A 23,568-nucleotide genomic window follows, 5' to 3' on the forward strand; every position below is an offset into this window, starting at 1 on the left:
TAGTTCTTCCTTCATCTCCCCATCCACCTTTGAGGGGCTCCAGTTCTCCAGTTACACATATATTAGACTATATTAGTTATATTATATATATTAGACTATATTATATTAGACTATATTATATTATTATTAGACTATATTAGTTTCCCCACAACTCACTGATACTCTTCATTTTTTAAAATTTAAAAAAATTTCTCTTTGCTCTCTGTTTTATTTTGGATAGTTTCTATTGCTGTGTCTTAAAGTTCTCTAATTATTTCATCTGCAACATCTAATCTGCCATTAGTCCCATCCAGTGTATCTTTCATTTTATACATTATAGTTTTCATCTTTAGAATTTTGACAAGGTCCTAATGTATAGCACAGGGAACTAGATTCAATATCCTGTGATAAACCATAATAGAATTTTGATTTGGATCACTTGGGCCTCTTCCGTGTCTCTACTTAATTTTTGGCTATTTGGAATACAGTTATAATAACTGTTTTAATGTCTTTGCTAATTGTAATATTTGTGTCAGTTCTGGGTTATTTTCAATTGGTTAATTTATGGGTTATATTTTTCTACTTTGCATTTCTGGTAATTTTTAATTGGATGTCAGACGTGAATTTTATCTTGGTGGTTGCTGGATATTTCTGTATTCTTATAAATATTCTTGAGCTTTGTTCTAGGATATAGTTAAGCTACTTGGAAATAAGTGATCGTTTGGGGTCTTGCTTTCAAGATACGTTAGGTAGGACTGGAATACTGTTTAGTCTAGGACTAATTTTGTTCTCACTATTAAAGCAAAACCCGTCTGAGTATTCTATCAAATGCCCTGCAAATTGCAAGATTTTCCAGTCCATCTAGTTAGAACAGGCGTTATTTTTATCGCTGTATGGACACTAGGTACTGTTGCCTCCAGTCTTTTCAGGTGCTCCCTTCCCTGCAACCTCTGGTAGTTTCCTCACACATGTGCTAGTCAGCTCCCAGCTGAACACTCAAGAGGGACCCCCCTGTAGGACTTTGGCGTTCTCTTCTCCTGTGGTCTGTCCTGTGGATTCTCACTGTTTGCTCTCATTGAACTCTCAGCTCCGAGTGCTCAACTCAGGGAGTCTGCCAGGCTCAGCCTATATTCTCTCTCCCTGTGCCATGGCCTAGATACTCTCTCAGACTATAAGCTGGGTCCATCATAGGGCTCACCTCATTTGTTTCCCATCTTTCAGGGATTACTGTCTTTTTTTGCCTTGTGTCCAGTATCATTTAAAAAAGCATTGTTTCATATATTTTGTGTGTTTCTTAGTTATTTAAGGCAAGAGGTTATATTTGGTCCTTGTTGCTTTACCTTTACCTGAAGCACAGTCTGTCCTGAGGCTCTTCTAAAAATTCCAAAACCAGGTCATACCCACAGATCAAGTAAATCGCAATCTATGGGGTGGGACACAGGCTTCAGTAATTGTAAAGCTCCCCAGGTGGTTCTAGTGGAGGAGAAGGTGTGTGATGGATACTTTTCTCCATATATGCCTCTGTACCATTTGAACTTTGGACATGTTTATTCAAAATTAATTACAAATCATAAACTATCATAAGAAATGGTAACCTACAAATGGACAAAAAGAGAAGAACTGCTGGTCTAACGCTGATACTTGGGGAACTTATAATGAATCGATAAAACTTGTCATTATCATGCTGATTTTTATATCAATATAGTAAATGCATTGGAGGCAATGTGGTATATTGGAAATTTCATGGGCTTTAAAGTCACTCATCAAATGGATGAATGGATAGATGAGTATATGGACCACCTAAAACCATTTTCACATTCTAGTTTTGTTATTTCCTTAACCTCTCTTCATCTGTAAATTGGGAAGTCATTCATTCATCCCCCCCAAAATTATTTAGCACCTTTTATGAACAAGGCACTATTCTAGGAATTATGGAGACAGCAGTAAGCAAAACGTAAAAATCCCTGCCTAATGGGAGAGAGGGCTGGGGGAGAAGGAGAAGATGATAAGAAAAATATGTAGAAAAATGTGTAGCATATTAGATGATGATGATAGTGCTATGGAAAAATAAAAGTAAAGCAAATAATAGTGATAAGAACTATAACTATGAGAATTAAATGAGGTAAGGCATTTGAATTGCTCAAAAGTGGCACATAGGAGGTACGCAGTAAATATTAGTGCCCTATAAAAGTATATCTAAAGCAGGTAAAAATTCTATTCTTTTAGATTATATTTTTTTCCAGTTTATTTCACCCATATGAATAATCCTAATTCAGAATAACGTGATCCAAACAGGAGGATTTTTCTCAGTGATTGAATGTAAAAGTCAGCAGAAAACTTGAAAAGTATGTTATTTGCAGTTCTATTATAAAATTATACCTATCATAAAATATAACATTAAGCTTTAATGAGTCCATATCACCTGTTTAAAACTGTAACCTATTTTTAAAGATCCCGTGAACTTGTTGAATCCCTTGAGTTGGACTTGTTGACATGAAAATATTTTATCATTTACTAAGAGGCACCAGTAAATGAAGAAATTAACAGAAAGGGTAACTTGGCATAACATGGACCCTAACTAATCAATTTGCTAACTGCCATATATTTTAAGTTTTATATGCCCACACTCTGGTAATGTTGGACCCCTGTAGCCTTAACAGCTGAGTCACTTACTCAAGGACTTAATTCACTGTAATATTAGAGCATGACTGTCTTTTTGGGTAACTTGGGTCATTAAGAAAAACGTCAATTGAGATGAGTAACCTTTAATAAAATGACAACTATTACATACATTCAAGCTGATGTCCTTTTAGTCTAAGCCATGTGTCATACTGTTAATATTTAAAATGAACTTAGAAAAGAATTAGGTGGTTATTTTCACATGAGGAAAGAACTTGTTTCAGATACCCTAGAAAATATTTTCTCTTTGTAAAGTCATAAAGGAGTGACCATCAATGAGCTGAAATTATGGATGGTGTATTTCTAAGGTGTATTCTGTTGCCCATCCTAGGCACATAGACTGCTCTATCCAAGCATTTGAGTTCAAAAGCAGAGTGTAGTATCTGCCGCTCTAAAAATGCCCTTATATAAAATCATTTAAACATTTTTCACATATACACAAGAAAAATTGTTTAAATAACACAATGAATCACTGCCTTGTGAAATATTTTGCTTTTCTATACAAAGTACATTATATTTATTTTGTCCTTGGAAGATCACTGGTATCATTACTTATTCTTGTCTCTAAGAGGGAGAAAAAAGGGATTTATTGAAGTGATTTATTTTTGTCAGGCCTGGAAGGGAACTGAAAGCAATGGCAGTTCTTATATAAAGGATGGCATAATTAAATTATTGCCTTTTAAGTGATTGAAAACAGTGGTGCAAATCAGGGCCGTCTCTTCGAAGATGTTACGAAGAATAGACAGCTCATGTTGTTTACTTTATGTCTAATCCCTGTTTCCAGCAGAATGAAAAGTGCAAAGAATTTATTTAGCCTGGAAGACTACTGTGAGGATTTCTGGAATACTGTGCTCTGAAAAATAAGGGATAACTCACCTAATGGGTTAAGTGACTTATGTATTACAAGCTAGGACAGTACCTTGTAATGCTCAGTTCTGTTATATCCCAAAGTAAGAGACAATAGTTACTTTGGATTTTAATAGATAAGTAAAATGGGTACCATTATTGAAGGTTGGCCTTTCTAATATCTAACACTAAATTATTTTTCTAGGCAAAAAGCATACATCATTAGGTATCTTTAAGAGATCTCTTCTGACTAATGTGTAACCATCAATTCCAAGACTAATATACATGTAAGAGACACAATCATAGCCAGAAGGTGGGCAAAATACAGGGTAGCTGCAATGATTATGTTGATTCTGCAAAAATGTTCAGAACTATTGGAAGTCATCTGAACTATCTGTTGAAACTCTAGATAAGCAAAACCAACATACTCTATCAGTATTGAACTGATTACCCTTCCTCTATCTCTGAAACTAGAGTACAAATTTCTTAATGATCAAAAAGCAAAACCTTCCCTTTTCCTTCACATTCTCCTTTGCACCATTGCTTTACCCAATATATTCCTCTTTAAATGCACTTACTAGATGGATGGCAATCATGTGTTTGCATGACCACCGTTACCACTACACTGTTGGCCTTTGAACGAGGGAGAGAACAATGCTTTCTTTATCTAGGCAGTGGTTCTCAAACTTTAGTGTATTATAGACTGAGTGTTTGTGTCCCCCAAATTCATGTTGAAATCTTAATCTCCAATGTGATGATTTTAGGATGTGAGGCCTTTGGTAGACCGTTAGGTTTTAAGTGTGGAGCCCTCATAAATGGGATTAGTACCCTTATAAGAGAAAGGAGAGCTTGCTTTAGCTTTCTGTTCTTCAGCCATGTGAGGACACAGTGAGAAGATAGCTATCTGTGAACCACAGGCAGGTCCTCACCAAAAACTGAATCTGCCAGCACCTTGATCTTAGACTCACCAGCTTCCAAAACTGTGAGAAATAAATGTCTGTTGTTTAAGCTACTCACAGTCTATGGCATTTTTGTTATAGCAGCCCAACAGACTAAGACAGTGTTCATCAGAATTACCTGGAGGGCTGGTCAAAACGCAGATTTTTGGACCCCACTCTAGAGTTTCTAATTTAGTAAGTCTGAAGTATGGCTCAAGAATATTATTTCTAGCGTGTTTCCAGGTAACGCTGATGCTACTGACCTGGAGGCCACACTCGGAGAACCGCTGCCCTAGTGTAGTGGTTACTGGAACCTGCTTAGCTCGAATCCTAGCCCTGCCACTTTCCAGTTGTCTGCCTTTGGTCAAATTACTTCACTACTCTTTGTCTTAGTTTTCTCATCTGCAAAATGAGGGATATTAATATGACCTAGCTTTTAGGGTTATTATTAAGATTTAATGAGTTAAATACATATAGAGAGTTTATGTTTGTGCTTGGCATATAATAAGTGCTCAATAAATGTTTATAGGTAACAAAATTAAATCACTATTATTATTGAGTATCAAAATCATGTGTTCCTAAAGCTGGTTACATAATCATAATCATTTTAGATGAAATTGAGACTTCCAGTCGCTATAACTTGCTATGCTTCATTTAAACCATCCTACAATATACATGTCAGAGAGAAAATTAAATAAAAAGTAAATATTATTTCAATTTACATTCTAACTTTCTCTCTTTCTAAATACAGACCCGGTAAAAAGCTGCATTCAGGGAGAAAATGACAGATCCATTAAAATCAAATCTAATTTACAGGAAACAAAATATTTAAAGTTGTCCGTGCTCATGAGTTTGCTCATGTTTACATCATATTTTACTAGTAGGCCTTTGTAAACAACTCCTTGTCACAATATTTTTCTAAAGATTTATGCAGATAATGTTATAAATTACTGGAAGACAATATATCAATATTTGTTGCTTCCACAAAGTACTTAATAAATGAAAACTTTAGATAATACAATTGGAGTTGTATTATAAATCATTAATTTTAATTTGAGAACAGAAATATATTATGCAATACATTTTGGAAAAACAAAATAATCTTTTTAAAAGCTTTTAGATTTTAGCTTATTTTTATTTATGTGACTTAATCCTACTAATTTTTCTTTTCAATAGTAATACACATTTCTGGTTTTATATCATTATTAGCAACTTAAATAAGTAAACTGTACCACTGTGGAAAAAAAAAAAAACTAGTTTCTTAAGTCTAACTGTTGTGACTAGAACAAAGGTCTCATGCAAAGTACAGATTATTCAGCCTCTAAAAATAAACTTTAGTAAATTGTGAGGCAGGGAACAAATATCCTTTAGACACAGATAGAAAGAAAGACACAAGCAAGAAAAAAAGGAGGACAACTTATGACCATAAGTCAGTTGTGAATAACTCTGCTGCTCTATCAAACCCGCTGATATGTTTGAGACTGTTTTGTAATATAAATGTTTCCTCTTAGAAGCTGTGAATAAATGAGTAACGTTTTAAATGCAGGAACATAGCTTGCTAGTTAAAAGAATTTTGTGGTAACTACTTATATAATTTGAAAAGAAAAATTTAGTTCTGTTGAAAGTCATCCCTTCCTTTCTGTGGTTGTTGTTACCAGACTATTTTAATTTATTAAATTAATAGATTGTATTTAAAAGCAGACTTTAATCTGGTTACCAAACAAAATAACTTCCATTTTATGCATACAGTCTCTTATACTAACTCTGCCTTCATTGGAGATGATAAAAAGATGTTTCTTTACTAAGAAGCTGTGTGATCAGATTCCTTATCTGTGTCTGGGCTTTGCTTTCTCCTATAAAATGAGGGTGGGGTAGGGAAATGGTGGGCTGGATTAGATGATCTCTAAGATCCATCATGGCTCTAACAATTTATGAGTCTATAAATATATAAACAGAAGTAAAAATTAAAAAGAGTCATTTTGAAAAAGTCCAGTACTAGTTGCAAAGAACCCTGAGTTCTAACCCCAAATCTTCTACTAACTAATTGTGTGATCTGGCAGATCACTCTCTGGGCCCTACTTGCCTCATTGGTATAATGACAAAACTGGTTAGCTCCCCAAATCACTCCAGCCTTAAAATAAATGAAGCAGAGACCATTGTTACTAGCTTTTGCCATTTGTTTTCTTTAGTATTTTTACTTTCGAATAGCCTGCCTCTCACTGGTGGTGGCTGCCTTTAACATCCAGGGTTTTTTGTTTGTTTTTTTTTTAGCTGACTTCATTGAAATTATGTTTCACTTTTACTTTATTACAGACACTGCATAATCTACTTTATAAGAGTCTCCATAATACTCAAGTATAGTTGTATTTATGAAAGATTAAGGGAATTAGCAAACTAAGTTATGAGCCATAACCATTTCACTATTCACTAGGCTGTAGTTTAATCCATTTATTTTCTCAGGCAATACAATGCTCCCCCCCATATATATATATATATATATATATATATTCTTCTGCTTTGCATAAATCAGTTATACTGGTTTTCTTCTAAAGATAGAATATAAGGAGTGATATGTGAACTTATGTTGTCGGCTATTTGGGTAACAACTATTAGGTTGGACTAATCAGTTCATGACACGCATGACTTCTTCAGGAGCCCTGAATGTCAGAATTTTCTTTTTCCCAAAGCTAGCCAGAATGCTTAGAAGAAAGCCCAGATACCAGCAGCAGGTATCCTAAATAGGGGAAGGTGAAGATGAGGAGGAGAGATGAACTAAGTACACAAAAGTATACTGCAGAAAGTCTTATTCTGGACCACATTTTAAGGAAAAAAGTGACTAATATGTTCAGAATTCAAAGGTAGAGGAGGATTTTTTAAAGAAATGGCTCTACTATAGGACATCTGGAGAGAGCACTGAGCAGGACTTCCATTCAGCTTCCCACTGAGTCCACCAAAATGATGCAAGTGCCAGCTGTCTGGATGGGACCCATGATGTAGAGAAGGAAAATCCACATAATCCTTACATTTCATTTCACCATGATTTTCCACTTCTCTGCCTCTAAGGTCATCAGCAGAGCTTCTGACAATTTAAAATTTATTCCGTTGGCAAGCTCACTAGAAGTTAGTGTAGGGAGGGTCTTGGATTGTACTCCAAGGACTCCTCATTCTAAGAAAGCATGAGGTACAAGAGGAACAAATGCATAATGTTTCAGAAGACTGATGCCACCTTTCTGTCCCTTCACATCATCTATGAGTGAAAGAAATAAGAAGGCAACATGTCCAGATAATCCTCTGGGAACTGGGCATCCCCTTCTGCCCTTTGATCAAGGACAATAAGAACAAAGGAAAAAGAATGAAATCTTTTGATCATTCCAGAAAAAAGGCTGTCACTTATATGGGAAAGAATATTAGATTGTCATCAGAGTTTGACAGCCATAGTTTATTCCAGGAGACACTGAAGTAACAACATATCTAAAATATGGCAGGAAAGAAAATGTGATGGAAGGATTGTGTATACCAAGTCCAACTGACTTTCACAAATGGAGGCCACAGACTGTCATGTTCATGCAAAAGACAAGGAATTTTGGTCCCACTATAGCCTTTCTTGAGGAACCAAGTAGAAAATGAACTTCAGACAACCAAAACACGGGAGAGATACTGACATAAGATGCATCAGGGACATTAAATATATATTTACTTATAGAACTAAGACTAAACCATGGTTATAAGAAAGGATACAGTATTCTCCGACAAGGTAGATGAGATACAGTTCTCAAAAATGGGGGGGAGAATGGGGAAAGAACATGGTAAGTAGAATAAAGTTGTTGATTATATATGTTTATTAACTGGGATTAAAAGGATGTTACTTCAAATCAGATGCTGAAAAAGAGGGAAAGTAGGGGGGAAGAAAAAAGAAGTTACTAGTTAATTTCAATATTGCTTCTAGGAGGGGACTTAAAAGAAAATTAGAGGGAGAGTAGGAGTTCTTAACAGATATTAGTGTAAAGGAAAACAGAACAAGAGTATGAATCTTGCTAGTTACCAAAAAAAAGTATTAAAAAAAAGGTTGCTAATAAAATAGACCACATAGTAAAAGATTATTTATATAAAATACTTGTATATCTATTTAAATATAACAAAACAATATGCCACAACTGAGCCCAAACATATTACTGTATACATTACATGTATATTATATACTTACATAGTACAGATATATATATGTAATAAAATACTAATGTACATTGTTACATAAAAAACAAGGTGAAAATGTATAGAGTGTTAAAATTTAAGAAAAAGAAGCATATATAAACATGTATCTGCTTATATTAAAAAACATAATATATTATATTAAAAAACAAGGATAAACAATGCTTTTTTTTTTTTTTAATGGTTACCGATAGGAGAGGGAAGAAATAGGATGGAGGAGATATAGAATTTTGACTGTCTTTGAATAAGTCATGTTCTGTAGATTTGTCTTGAAACCATGTAAATCATGTATTAAATAACCATATAAGAAAATTATACTTTTTTAAATTCCAAAAAATAAAAAATACAATAAAACAAATGAACCTAAATGTGTATCATTAGGTTAGTGGTATGAACAAAAAACAAAACAAAACTTAAAAAAAAACACAACACTGTAGTATCAACGGAATCTACACTAAGGACAAAAAGAACCACAGAAAGATTTTTAACTATTTTTAGTTGGCACATTGTTGGAGATATGCTGACATACATATTCTGAGATTGCTGTGCTTCTCTATGCTGTGAGATAAAGCAAAAAAGGAGCAATGACAGAATATTCTGTCATTCCTGGTGTTACTGAGAACTAGAGGTTCAGCATGAGAGAAAAGAAGTACAGATAAAAGGTCAGAGAGGTTAAGTAAAAACTTTATCATCCTGAATTGAAATAGAAAGTATCAGTATGAACTTAAGTAGGATTTTACCTTTAAAGTACATGTGGGTGTGCACACACATATCCTTCAAACTGAGGACAGAGACTATCTCTGGGGAGGGGGATTCTGAGAAGTGGAGGCTCACATTTGACTTATTTAAAGTTTGAGTACTGGATTCTTAACACATTTTAAATATCATATTTTTCCATTTTAAAATGCAAATTTGGGAAATATTAGTAAAAGTGTTTTAATTCTTTAACAATAAACTGGATGATGTTTTCGGAGTCTTTCTAACACCAGCTTTCCCAAATACCTTTTATACTGTTCTCTAAAGGCCCTGAAAGTTTTCTCTGAAAGAGGAAAAAAAATTACAACCTAGTTTTCAGTTATTCATTATAGTTGAGGCACAAGATTAGACGATGGATAAAAATAACATAGATAATTGAAATTTACAGAGAATCTTAAGTATGCATCGCTGAAGTTATTACTCTGTCATCCTACTCTGTCATCTTCTGGCTTGAACTACAGGTGCTAAAATGACCCTAAGGCATGTCTCAAAAACTACCATTGTAAAGATAGGGAGGATAAGGTGTTGGCAGAGATCAGATCTCACCAGCTTTGTCAATTAGCATCACCATATGGGCCTCAAAATGAAATTCTGAGTTTCTTCATTTTAAATACCATCCTAAGGAGGTAAAATTTCTGGGTAGAAGTTTTCCTTGCTGCCAACATTTCCACAGCCCCTTAAAGCTCTAAGCCTGTGATCAGCAAACTTACTCTGTAAAGGCCTGGTAGAAAATAGTTTAAGCTTTGCAGGCCTTAGGATCTCTGTCAGATATACTCAGCTCTGTCACTGTAGCATGAAAGCAGCCACATACAATACATAAATTGAAAAATGTGACTGTCCTGCAATAAAACTTTATAGACAATATATTTTAATTTTATATTATTTTTGCATGTCACGAAATGTTATTTTTATAACTTTTTCAACCATTTAAAATGTAAAGACCATTCTTAGCTTGTGGGCTATACCAAACAGGTGGCAGACAGCAGGGTTTGCCAACCCCTGCTCCAAGCTATTTGCCTGATTAGAGATGGGCCCCACTCACCCCACACTGCTCTTTATGAAAACCTTACTGCCTCAGAAATTCCAGAAGCCAGCTTAGAGCTGTGTTAGAACCAACACTGCTTGCTTTCTAGCACCAGAAGTCATTATTTAAGACCTAGGAATTATCCATAAACTGAACCTCTTTAGCAAACCTGCCAAAATACTTGCTGCTCCATGGCTTGATGCAGGTAAAACTATAAATTTCCAGAATAGCAGATTTGCAACTTTGTTTCCTGAAGTTTTCTTCTTCATCTAAACTAATAGTGTTTGAGCTCTGAGCAAGAAGGCCTGATTCCCTCTGGGCTTGTGTCCAAATTTCATGTGTTTGAAAGTTTTGTTCAATCCCAGGGAGTTTTAAACATATTTTATAGAGACTCTCAGTGTGAAGGGAGAGTGCCAACTGCATACTTTGACATTTTAGCCACAGGAAAGGAGTGAGGGAAGCATCAAACAGCGTGTGGTTCATCGCTGTACAGGGAGGAAAGCTACTTGGGGGAATGGGGAAGAAATGAAAAGCCCTCTGTCAGAGCTTCACCTAAACCCCACCTTGGAGCAGCGGAGATTAATGATAATGGCAGATCTTTGAGCAGTTGATGAGAAGCAGATTCTTACACGGCTGGAGGCCATGAGGAAGGGATCCCACAGCAGCACCCTCTCAGCTAGCACACTGTGGTCTTGGTACATTGAAGGGTGCGGGGCTAATGACCACCACCGGCTCTGGAGGAGGGCCATGAGGTTGCTTTGCTGGGCATGGTGAGGGAACAGCTGATTTCCAGCTGCTGAGGCAGACAGGGTAATATAATCAATGCAAAGGTAAAACTCCCTTTTCCAAGGCTATCTCCACCTACCTGCAACAACTTCCTAACCCAAATAGAATAATTTTATTTCCAAATTGGCACACTCACAGTAAGTTTAAATTATTACCCCTTCTTCAGTCTGCACCTGCAAGATTAAACAAAGAGCCACATGATTTTATTCACAATTAATCTCAGCTCCTAACGCTAAACAGACATCCCATTCTATACATGAGCTAGAGAAAGATAATTGGAATTACAAAACACTCAGCAATTCAAAAGAAGAAAACTAATTTTTAAAAACGGAACAAGTGATCTCTTTTGAAACAGACTTGTTCCAAGAAACAAATGTTTTAAGTCTCTAATTTGTAGTTTCAAGTTTTTAGTGAGATTTAAGAAGACCCTATACTAATAAAGCAGGGACTAGCAGGAATGAAAAGGAAACAATCTGAAAATGTAAAAGTATACTTGAAAGTGACAAAATAATAATTACCACATTTTAAAAGAACTCAATAAGGACAGCAAACAGAATACCGGATGCTGTAGAAAACAGAATCAACAAATTAGAAGACTCATATAGGACATTCTTCCAATATCAGAGTAAACAGTTAAAGAAATAAAAATTATTAAACAAAAGATGAAAGAAGTAGGGAATAGATTCAGGAGTTGTAACATTTATATAATAGGAATTTTAGTAGGTCTGAATAGAGCAGAACAATTAGAAGCAAAAAGAATAAGGAAGAGGAGGAAAAAAAAAGAACAAGAAAATTTTCCTGAGATAAGTAACGACTTGAGTTTTCAATTGGAAGGGCTCAGTTACATTGTAAATACGAATGAAAAAAATTTACAACTGAACAAATACTGGTACAATTTCTGAATTTCAAAGGAAACTTTCTAAAAGCATTTTTATCAGATAGGAAAAAAAGGTAATTTTCCAACGAAGGAAAGAGAGTGAATTTAGCATCAGCTTTTACCCTATCTACAGTATTTAAAAACTAGATGACGAAGGTTGAAAGAGTTCTGAGGAGAAAGACAGTGACGCTAGTCAGGTTATAATAATGGCAACAGATCCTCTCAGATATGTATGAACTGATAAAGAGGGTCACCCATATATCCTTCCTCAACCAATTACTCAACATTTTTCAACAACTGAGAATAAAGTCAGAACACAATTCCAGTAATCAGAGTATAACAGAAGAAATGAGCGTTAAACAATGAAATGAGTGTGACTAGAATTAAATTTAAATGATTGTGGTTGATGTATTTGTGATCCTTACATTAACATTAAGAAAAAGAATTGAAAAAGAAGATAAAGAAGATGCATGAATAAACTGGATTTTAAATCCCAGATTTTTTAAATCAATGCTATAGGTTGAGGGAGGGGCAGTACAAGGAAAAAAATCACATACTAAATATCTCCTATTTTACAAGAAAAGAAAATGTATAGTTTCATTCCTAACAATAACAGAGAAATATCAATTTTACAATTATGTCTTTCAGAATTTAAAAGCATAATTATATTAAGAAGAAATATAATGAACATTAGAGAAAGGACATTGGTTTCAAACTAACCTGGTATAAGGCTCAGCTGTCACAAATTACCGTATGTGAATTTGAATAAAGTATTAATCTCTTTAAGCTTCATCTTAATAGGGATGATAGTCATTCTTTATTAGAGAATTATTTTGAAGTGTAGCTGAAATAAAATGTGTCAACTGCATAGCTCACTGGCTGACATGTGGTGGCTGTGGAATGTTAACTGTAATTAAAGCGGGGTGGGGTGGGGGGTGGTGCTGGGACTTGATAAATTTAACAAAAGACAGGAAGAGAAAATAAGGGGTAAAACAAATAGTTGAATTAAACAGAGAGCAGAAACAGGTAGAAAGAAACAATACCAAATATATCAGTGGTCATGGTACTTGGAGATAGATTAAATTTTTCAACTAAAACACAAAGACCTTCACACAAAGTTTTAAAAATACAGATACTCTGTATGACATCTTTAAAGACACATCATTATTTACTCAACAAATATTTGAGTGTTTACTCTATCCCAGGCACTATTCTAGGCTCTGGGGATATAGTAGGAAGCAAAAGACAAGGCATTGGACCAGATATTGGGGGCTGCATAACCTAGGCAGAGGGTAAGTAAGTATAAAGGCCCTAACTGGGGCTAAGATGGGTCTGGGCATGTTCAAAGGAAAGTGAGCAAGACAAAGGTAGGTAAGTTCAGAGAGGTAACTGGGACGGCTGGAATCAGATTCTATGGGACCTTTCAGGCCTTGTCTGGACTTTGGATTTTACTGTGAATGGGAAGATGAGTCACTCTGAGCAAGAGTGATGTGATCTGACTTCCTTTCTTTGATAAGATCATTCTGATTGGTGAACTGAAAATGGACTTAAGAACAGTAAGAGTGGGAGTAGAAAGATCAATTAGGAAATTAATGTAATAATTCAGGAAAGAGATGATATTGTCCTAGATAAGAGTGGTAGCAGTGAGAATGGTAAGAAGTAGTTGGACTCCTCTGGATATAGTTAGAATGATTAGTTGCCTGCATGTGGAAAGAGAAAGAGGGGTCAGCAAGGGTGACACCCAGTCTTTTGGCTGGAGCAACGGGAGGGATGCAGCTGAGAAGGGAACTGTAAGAGGAGAGCAGGTGTAGAAGAGTGTAGTTGGGCATCCTGTTGTAGATGTGAGGTACCCTTAGCAGAGACGGAAAAGTAAAAGAAATAGCCAGCCAGAGCTTCGACTCTAGAGAGGCCAGAACCAGAGATGTAAATTTGATAGTAGTCAGCATATAATGGCATTTAAAGGCATGAAACTGGTGATATCACCTAGGAAGGGGATGCGAACTGAGAAGAGAAGAGGTCCAAGGACTAAGGCCTGGAACACATTACTGTTTACAGATGGAGGACAAGGGGAAGAACTAACAAGGGGATGGAGAAAGAATGGCCAATGGAGTAGAATAAAAACCAGAGATTGTGAGAGATCTTGGAAGCAAAGAGGAAAAAGGGAGAGAATAAACAACAGTGTCAAACCCTGGTAATGGGTGAAGTAAGATAGGACTGAGAATTGACCATTGTGGTTAGCAATGGAGAGTTCACTGGTGACCGGGACAGAGGTGGACTGGTGGGGTAGTGTGGGTGAAACTCTAAATGACAGGGTAGAAGAGACAAAGGGAAGAGAGGAACTGAGAAGAGAATACACACAACTCTTTTTAAGGAGCTTTACTATAAGAAGGAGTCGAAAACTGGGAAAATCAGTAACTCAGGAGACACATGGCATCAAGAGAAGGTTGTTTTTTACTTAATGAAAGAAATGTCAAGATATTTGTTTGATTATGCAAGAGAAAGAGGGGTCTATTGCTGTAGGGACAAAGATTTTTAAAAATTGGAAGGCAAATAAAAGCAAAAAATGTTAAGATATACCAATATAAGATAAGACAAAGTAGAACTTAAGACAGGCATTAAATGGGATAGAAGTAAATGATCATTTGACTGATAAATTATGGAACAAACTAAGAAAGGAGTTAAAGAAGTATTCCTCAAAAGAATAGTGCACCCAGATGAATTTATGGGCAAGACTGTAAAGTATCACTTCTTTGGATTTAAACGGATCAAACAATAAAAAGAAGGAAGATATTTCAGTTTATTCAAACAAACTAGCAGAAACCTGATACCAAAGACTGACAGAGAAGTAAAGAAGAAACAAAGTATATCTCTGTTATGAAGACTGATACAAAGAATCTTAAATAAAATATGAGTAAGTTAAATCCAGCAATATATTACAAGAAAAACAGATAAAATCCAGATAGGATGTATTCCAGAAATACAAGGATGGCTCAACATAGTATGACTAGAATTAATCATATTTTTATTTAAAAGTAGAAAAATAATTTAAATTGTCTCAGTGGATGTTAAAAGAGCATTTAATATAAATTCAGTTAACATTCAGGATAGCAAAATATTCTTAATTTAGGCATACCTCAATATGATAAAGCATATCAATCTGAAACCAACAGCCAGTGAAAACCATATATAATGATAAAACATGAGGTGTTACTAAATAAGTCAAGGACAAGAGAAAAATGCTAACTATCATCACTTTTTAATAGTATTCCAGAAATTTTAGTCAGTGTAATAAAACAAGAAAAAGACATTGTTAAAGGCGTAAATCCTAGAAAGAAAACGATAAAATGATCATTTTTGCAAATGATATAGAAATCTAAGTGGATAACTCAAGAGAATAAAAGGAAAAATTGTTAAAACTAATTTTTTTAAGTTCAATAAAATGGCAGGATGCCAAAGACATATAGGAATCAATAGCTTTTTACAGACTAGACCGATTTCTAATTAAAAATTCTAGTACATTCTAGACAAAAGAAAGGTAACGTGAGCCACGTATGTAATTTTTAATAGTCTAGTTGTCACATTTTGAAAAAGCAAGTGAAATTAATTTTAGTATTTTATTTAACCCAGTATGTCTCCAAAATATTATTTCAACATGTAATCAATATCCTAAAACTATTGTTGAGATACTTTCAGTCTTTTATTTCATACTAAACCCTAAAAATCAGTGTTTGGGTTTTTTTGTTGCTTGTTTTTTTGTATTTGTTTTGTTTTTTCTTGCCTATGGTATTTCTTAATATGGAATAGCCACATTTCAGGTCCTCACTAGCCATCTGTGGCCAGTGGCTATTTAACTGGACAATGTAGCTTTGTGCCTAAGAAACTGTGTAGGACTTATAAACTTGAAAATACCAAAACTTCTAAAGAACATAAGAAGAGGTTTTAGTAAAAAGACAAACATATGACATACTCCTAGAAGTCTCAATACTGTAAAGATATCATTTTTCTCCCCCAAATTATTATATAAATTCAACACAAGCCCAATCAAAATTCCAATGACGTTTTTTGGGAAGACTGGACAAAATTCCAGAGACTGGAAGCATAAATGTCAAAGAATGTCAAGAAAATTTGAAAATGACAAGCAAAAAAAGATCTGGAGTTTGTCATATCAGATATCTATACCTATCATCAAATATTTATATATTATACCAATTTACCAAAATTATAACAATACAATACTGGCAGATCAATAAGGAGACTAAAAACAACTATAGGTAAGAATTTAGTATATGATAAAGGGGAAATTTTTTTAAAGTGGGAAGGAATATATTAGTAAATATATAGTTTTGGGGCCACTTATAAAAAATATACAATAACATCTATTTTATATTTTATACAAAATCAATACTGCATGAGTTAAGTATTTAAATAAAAACCTAGAAAGCAATAAAATGATAGAAAATCTGTAGTTGAATATTTACCTATTTATGTTTTTTTGGACTAGAGAATCTTTTTAAGATAGAAATCATAAAGAGAACAATACATTTGGTGATGAAATATTCTGTTTATCAAAAACATAAGTAAAAAGCTAATTTCAAACGGATAAAATAATTCCAATATATATTAACAATAAAAATATTAATACATAAGAACAGCTTTTATAGATGAATAAGAGAAAAGATGAACAATCCAAAAGAAAAAAACAATGGGCGAAGGACATAAATAGGTCAATTTACAAAAGAGAAATGCAGAGTTTCACCTATCAAATTGGCAAAGATAACAAGATGATGATCATATTTCACAAATGTGCAAAGAAATGGACACTCTTGATCATGACATGGACAATCTTTCTTGAAGGAAACTTGGCAGTATATATGAAAAGCCTTTAAAACATGCATATCTTTCCATTTATATGAGGTACCTAAACTAGACAAATTCATTGAGACAGAAAGTAGAATAGACATTACCAGGGGCTGTGGAGAGGAGGAGTAGAGAGTTACTGTTTAATGGGTACAGATTTATTTGTTTGGGATGTTGGAAACATTCTGGAAATGGATATGGTGATGGTTGTATAACATTGTGAGTGTACTTAATGCCACTGAATTATACACTTAAAAATGCATATTTTACAACAATTTAAAAAAATTCCATTGCATGACTATAAAAATTTATTAAACCATTCTCCTATTGTTGAACATTCAGGTTTTCCCCAAAATTTAACAATTAAAAATAACATTATGGTTAAAATAATGTGTATCCTTTTACACAGCATTTTTATTTGTTAGTATTTATCCTATAGTAATAATGAGTAACATGTGTAAAGATATACATTTTACTTCCTGGCACTGTTTGTCATAACAAAGAGTGGGAAACCTAAGTAACTAACATTATAGGATTGGTCAAATTATTGTACACAATGGAAAATTAGACAGCCATTAAAAAGTATACTACAGACATATACCTATTGATATTAAGGGAAAAATGATTAAAAATAGTGTGTGTGGTAAACTTCAAAGGAAGTTAATGTTCATATGTGCATAGGAAAGTATCTGGAAGAATATATAAGTTTTGTCAGTGGTTATCTCTGAGTGAATGGGATTTTGTTACTTTTTTTATGCTCTTTTTCTTGCTTGTCAGTATTTTTCTGCAATAAGCATGAACTCTAATTGTAAAAAACAAAGCAAACAAACAAAAAAACTTAACAGAAGAAACTTAATTTTGAACATTTAAATATCTTCATAGTCATTTCTGCTTTCTCCGAAGTAATACCATGCCTTCACTTACTATACAAAGTGCCCCTTCCCTCCCCACAAAAGAAAAACCAACTGATAGAGTGTCTGTAAGTTATTTATTATATGGCACCAGCAGATAATTCTTTCCCTGAACTAAATAACTATAAATTAGATTATATTAAGAAATCCCTTTGAGCTTTTGATTTGCTTCTTGGCTGTCCATTGTAGGTATATGTGCAAAGCATCTAATGAAAACACTTTCTACTTTTGGTAATGAGTTGCCTTTTATAAATGAGGGAGATGCTGTCCCTGGAGAAGGCTGCACATGAAGTATGTAAGACATTCAGGTATCTGAATGGAACCTCATAAAATGAGAGCAAGAAAACCAGAATGCCCTTTAGAGTATCCTCAAAGTTTGTGCAGATGTAGAAAGAATAATACTGTGAGTTTAGAGGTATAAGGCAAACAGATCCAATCCTAAAGGCATTTTTGTTTGGGTGTCCCACACAGTAGCTGTAAATCTAGAACAGGAAACTTGAAATCATTAAGGTCACATATTTATAACATCATATTCAATTAGGTTAGAAAAGTGCAATTTCTGTCATCATGTCCTAAAAAGATGTGTTTTTCTCTCAGATCTCTTATTAAAAAAAGCTCTCTATATTGTTACAAATAGGGCTGTTTTCAGTCAGTTACAAGGAGCAATTCAATTACTAGATGGTTTAGTGCAGTAACTGACTCCAGACTAATTTAATTTCTTTAGGTCTCCAAAGATCAATTGATCTGATTTGTCCCATCCCCAAAGGCTGCTTAGAAAAAATTCAGACTGAAATACCTGGAAATGAAATCCAAAACCTTGGCCAATTTCACACTACTTAGGTCATCTTGCAAACTTGCAGCTAGTTACATAAGATGCTCTCTTGGCCCTCAGACCATTGAAAGCTTCTTAGCTTCATGTACATGTGAGTGTTCCCCACATCAGGATGTTTATTAAATAAGTGGAAAATGTGGCTGCGTGTGTTATCAAATCCGTCTCTCTAAAGGGTAGTGAGTCTGGGTACTTGTCTCTCATGAGCACAAGTGCAACAAAAGGGGCTATTTTTACTCTAGGAGTAGTTTATTAAGACTATTAAAAGTAGCTTAGATGGGGTAAAACTATGCTCATCTAATAAAATGTAATTATTTTACATTTTGAGATTTAGAAGTGCTTTCATAAATGTCATCTTACATGGTTCTCATAATAAACCTTTGAAGTAAGCAGGGTTATTTTCTCCATTTTTCTAGATGAGGAAACAGATTCAGGGGTTAGGTGACTTCTCTAGGATCACTCAGGCAGGAAAAGGCAGAGCTGGGGCTCTAACCCATGACTTTGTCTCTATATACCATGCTCATCCACTGATTTGAGACAGAAGATATGATGCCCACTGTAAAAACACATCACTTACTTCCCGACTGAGCCACTATTTTCATTCTTGCCTGACCCCTGACTAGAACGGAGAAAAAGTTCACATATTAAAATCCCATTTGCATAAACCCAGTCTGAATCAGTACCTCTGGCACTCCAGAAATAGGAGATAAAAAAGGCCACACCTAAATGCAAGTAGCCTTTGTAAATGGACTCCTTTGTCACCCACGCTGCTGATACCACTTTCTCACTGACTTGGGTCTTATGACCTATTTGCACGCCTATGTCCCACCTAATTGGAGAGTTATCTCCTTGCCATCTCTCTGCATTTTGCAATGGATTTTTCAACAAGCTCAAGTTTCCTTCCCTGATCTCTCAATACCCCACAGTCACTTGTCAAGCACTCCAACTAATTAATCTTTTCTACTCAGATGCCACAGTTCTACCCAACTTTCAGTCTCTCCTGCTGGATACTTTGTCTCCCCACTGAGCTTCTATATCTGTTCCCACAAGTCAAAACCACACGCCTATGCTCTGCCATTTGGGAAGGATGAGGGAAGGATAAGACAGATGTTGCTAAAACACGTAATCATCCTTTAATTTGAGTTTCCAGGACAGGTCAGAGAGAAGTGCTGAGGTCAGATGTGACCATGTGGTAGCTAACAAAGAGTGTGGCAGAAACACGTAGCAGTCGGTAGGGAAATCACACAAAGATTTGGAGATAAAGCTAGGGTACCCCACCTGTCAAAAGATTCCAGGCCACGTAAAAGATCAGATACAGAAGATGAGTAAGATCTGACGATCTAATGTGTGAAATGGTGACTATAGTTGATAACATTGTATTATATAATTCAAATTTGTAAAGAGAGTGGAACTTAAATGTGCTCACCAAAAACAAAACAGAATAAGTACAGAAAGTTACATAGTATGTTTAAGGGATATAAATAATCTCCTTGAAAAAAACATTTTTTGACATTAATTTTGGGCAAACTATGCACCTCAATATAGTCATTACTCATCACGTAGACAGTCTCACACCGTGTGAACCATTTTAATTAAATAAAAAGTGGGGTAAATTACGGCACATGATTGTCACCTGCCTTCTTAAAGGTCATGAGATCTGATAGCTTTCCTATTAAGTATAAGCAGTCTATGCTGTAGGTAAAATATACCCCTTGATTTAAATGGCCTCTCCTTGTTTCAAAATTCCAAACTACCTTTATAGTCTTTATGTTAACAAATATATCCACTTCAGAAGGGAAAGGCTATTAAGAATCTATTTCTCTGTGGATTGCCACTCAAGACATGAAGCTTAATATCATGTAGAGGACTGTGTCTTTGATAACAAAGAAGCCCCGTTGAAAAAATGTCCTGTCCAAAGAAACCACTTCACTCAGAAATTGAGTGTAGAATAGATCCAGCTGCTGCAGCTGTCAAAGCTTAAGCAGTTGCATATCTACAGGGTTTATAACTGGAAGGGAAGGTGGGGCAGAGAACTGGAGACTATACAGAGTATTGGAGACTCTATACAGTGAGGTTATGGCTCTTTGGTGTTGAAAGGAGTGTGCTCTTACAAACTAGTGCTTCTCTTTATCTTATCTAGGCAAAAAAGTAAACAGAAAATTCTCATTACCTCTCAATGTCAGTGAGCCTGGAGGAGTCCCGGAATCCTTTGGCAAAAGGATTACTATCTATTTTCAGCTTGGTTATCTGGAAAGGGAAGAAAGTGTAACAAAACTGTATCATTTCAATGGTCAAGGAGATAAAATCAGAAATAAAAAGTTTGTTCATTTTCCATCATGGCACCCCAAGAATATCTTAATGTCTCTCAGTATTGTGATAGAGGTTAAAATTGCTAAGGAAGTTCACAAGAGGCCTAAATTGGGTGGAATGGTCAGAGAAGGCCTCAGAGAGAAGGAAGTAGTTGAGGACAGACTGGTCCTAAAACAGGCTGGAAGTCAATGGATAGAGACAGTTTGAAATGGGGGCCTTTTACAAACAGTGTGGCTGCCGTGTGAAGTATTTAAGAGAGTAGTGAAAGGCTAGAGCTCGACTGGGGAATAGGGAAGCTGTCTAGAAGGCCAGCATTGGTGAGTAATGGGGAATAAAAACAAGAACGTTACCTCATGCTGACTTGGCAGCCTCATTTGTTAATACCATGGGTCCCGATATATACCATAATGGATACCACAATAGTAACTTCATGTTCAATACTATATGAAATACCTGACATAAATACATGATATAAAGCTTTCAGCATATAAATTTACCCCTGTTCCCCTTTCCATCTGACTAAATAAGAATCAAATTAGTGGGTCTCTTATTATCCTCCCATATAATGTTACTTACAGACTCTATGCTTATATGGAAAAAAAAATTTCCTAATAAGAATCATAGTCTGAAGTATTAAGTGTCTATGTTGTGCTAGTCATAATTTTCACAATATTAATGTAGAAAGATCCATTAAAATATATGCACTGCACCTTCACGGAAAACTGTTAGGTTACAAAGAAAATAAATAAATAAATAAATAAAACATTGATTAAAAGATGCTCTACTTGCAAAATTTCTGAGTGTTAAGAGCTAAAAGGAATGGAGGAGAATTATTGGAATTAGAACGACAGACACCTTTAAAGAGAGTCATAGCTCATTTGTGTCAAAATGAGAACCCACATTCATCTTTGGAAAGAGAGACACACACAGAATAGTCTTAACCTGGAAAAAAAGTTATAGATTGAGGGCGGCATGCCTTCCTCTTTCAAAGTAAGGAATAAACACAATCAAAAATATATCTATTTTGAGATATATAATAGTTTGAAATACTATTTTGCCAATAAGCAACTTTCCCTTTGATCAGAGTGTATCTACTTTTCATTTTAAACTATTAACATCTAAAGAATTGTTTTTTTCATTACAAAAGACAGTCTTTTTTTTTTACTTTTCAAGTTTTCTTAATGTGAGCTAACCAATGTACAAGCTGCAAAAAGCTATTTACCTCACTTAAAATAGAACTTCCCACACTATCCTTACCAGAGACACTGAACTTCTCTATCATTAACACTGGCAAGTTGTAAGATTGATTCTTTGATATTAGTTTTTAAGGACACTTGACAGTGCCTCAGAAATGCTCATTATTGTCCCATGCACATTCACTCTAGAGTAGCCAAAAATAAAATTGCTAATTTCCTTTTCAGCTTAGTTAATGGACAATGGTAAACAGTGAAGGAAATAAGCTAGATAAGTAAGAAACCTGTTCTTAATGGACAGCAACAGGTCTTTGTGTGCATAGAAAGAAATATACAGGAACCACTGAGGTTGCCCCTAAAGTGTGGCCATCAAGAGTTTGTAGAGAACATTCTCTCACACTTAGCCACCCCTTTAATTAAGGGCATGGATTTCTAAAGGGTGAAAGCCATTCTTCTAGCCATTCTTTCAGACTAGGATTTAGTATTAAAGGTCAGTTTTCAGGGCAAAGATAAAAAGTTTTATTTGTTTGAAATAAATTACAAACATTTTCTAAAGCCCAAGCAGTCAATATATTCTAGAATTGTAAAACAACAACAAGATTTTTAAATCCTCAAAAATGGGATTTCTTTATCTTTTTCTACTGAATAATTATAAATGAAAATACTTTAGATTTCTAAAGTGCTTTATAGTTCATGAAAACACTTTCACAATAATTTATCAACAGAAATGAGATCACATGGTCCCTAAAATTCCATGGAGCAGGCAGAGGCATACATAGAACTGGAAGTGGTTTAAGTGCCACTAAAGAAGCTGGCACCACGTCCCCTGCAGTGTTAGGTGATGTTAAGTGTGAACCAAACCCAGATAAAAGCTTCAAACTGAAACTGTAAGATACAGCAATAAAGTTAAGTCTTCAAGTTCAATTCTTACAAGCTCATTTATAAAAAGTGAATGGATTTGCCAATGGATAAAATTTTCTGGAGACAAAGGCAAATAATATCTGATGGAGAAATTTTGAACGAAGTCCTTTTGCAGCCATCCCTCTAAAATATGAACCATATCAGGAATTCCCTGGTGGCCCAGTGGTTAGGACTTGGCGCTTTCACTGCCGGGTCCCGGGTTCAATCCCTGGTCGGGAAACTAACATCCTGCAAGCCACGCATTGCAGCCAAAAAAATTTTTTTTTAATAAATATAACAAAAAAATGTGAACCATATCAAGCTTTGTTTGAGTCTTTATAAACTAAAAGTATAGAAAATATTATCTATCTGTTATAACAGTTAAAGAACCACCTTTGATCCACTTTGTCCCTGAAAAGGATTTTGAGAATTGTATTTGTTGTTATTTATATTTCCAGGAGGTAGACTGTTGGC

The 23,568-nt window shown here is 34.9% G+C and overlaps 1 protein-coding gene across 1 annotated transcript in view; it reads right to left on the reverse strand.

Moving 5' to 3' along the window:
- Positions 1-23,568, reverse strand: part of TBX20 (T-box transcription factor 20) — a 51,204-nt gene that overhangs the window by 7,664 nt on the left and 19,972 nt on the right. The window contains exon 6 of the mRNA XM_004317470.4: positions 20,862-20,938. Coding sequence (XP_004317518.1) covers positions 20,862-20,938 — 77 coding nt within the window. The remainder of the gene's footprint in view (positions 1-20,861; positions 20,939-23,568) is intronic.

Source organism: Tursiops truncatus, chromosome 9 (assembly GCF_011762595.2).
Source record: "Tursiops truncatus isolate mTurTru1 chromosome 9, mTurTru1.mat.Y, whole genome shotgun sequence".
In the NCBI taxonomy this organism is placed as follows: domain Eukaryota; kingdom Metazoa; phylum Chordata; class Mammalia; order Artiodactyla; family Delphinidae; genus Tursiops; species Tursiops truncatus.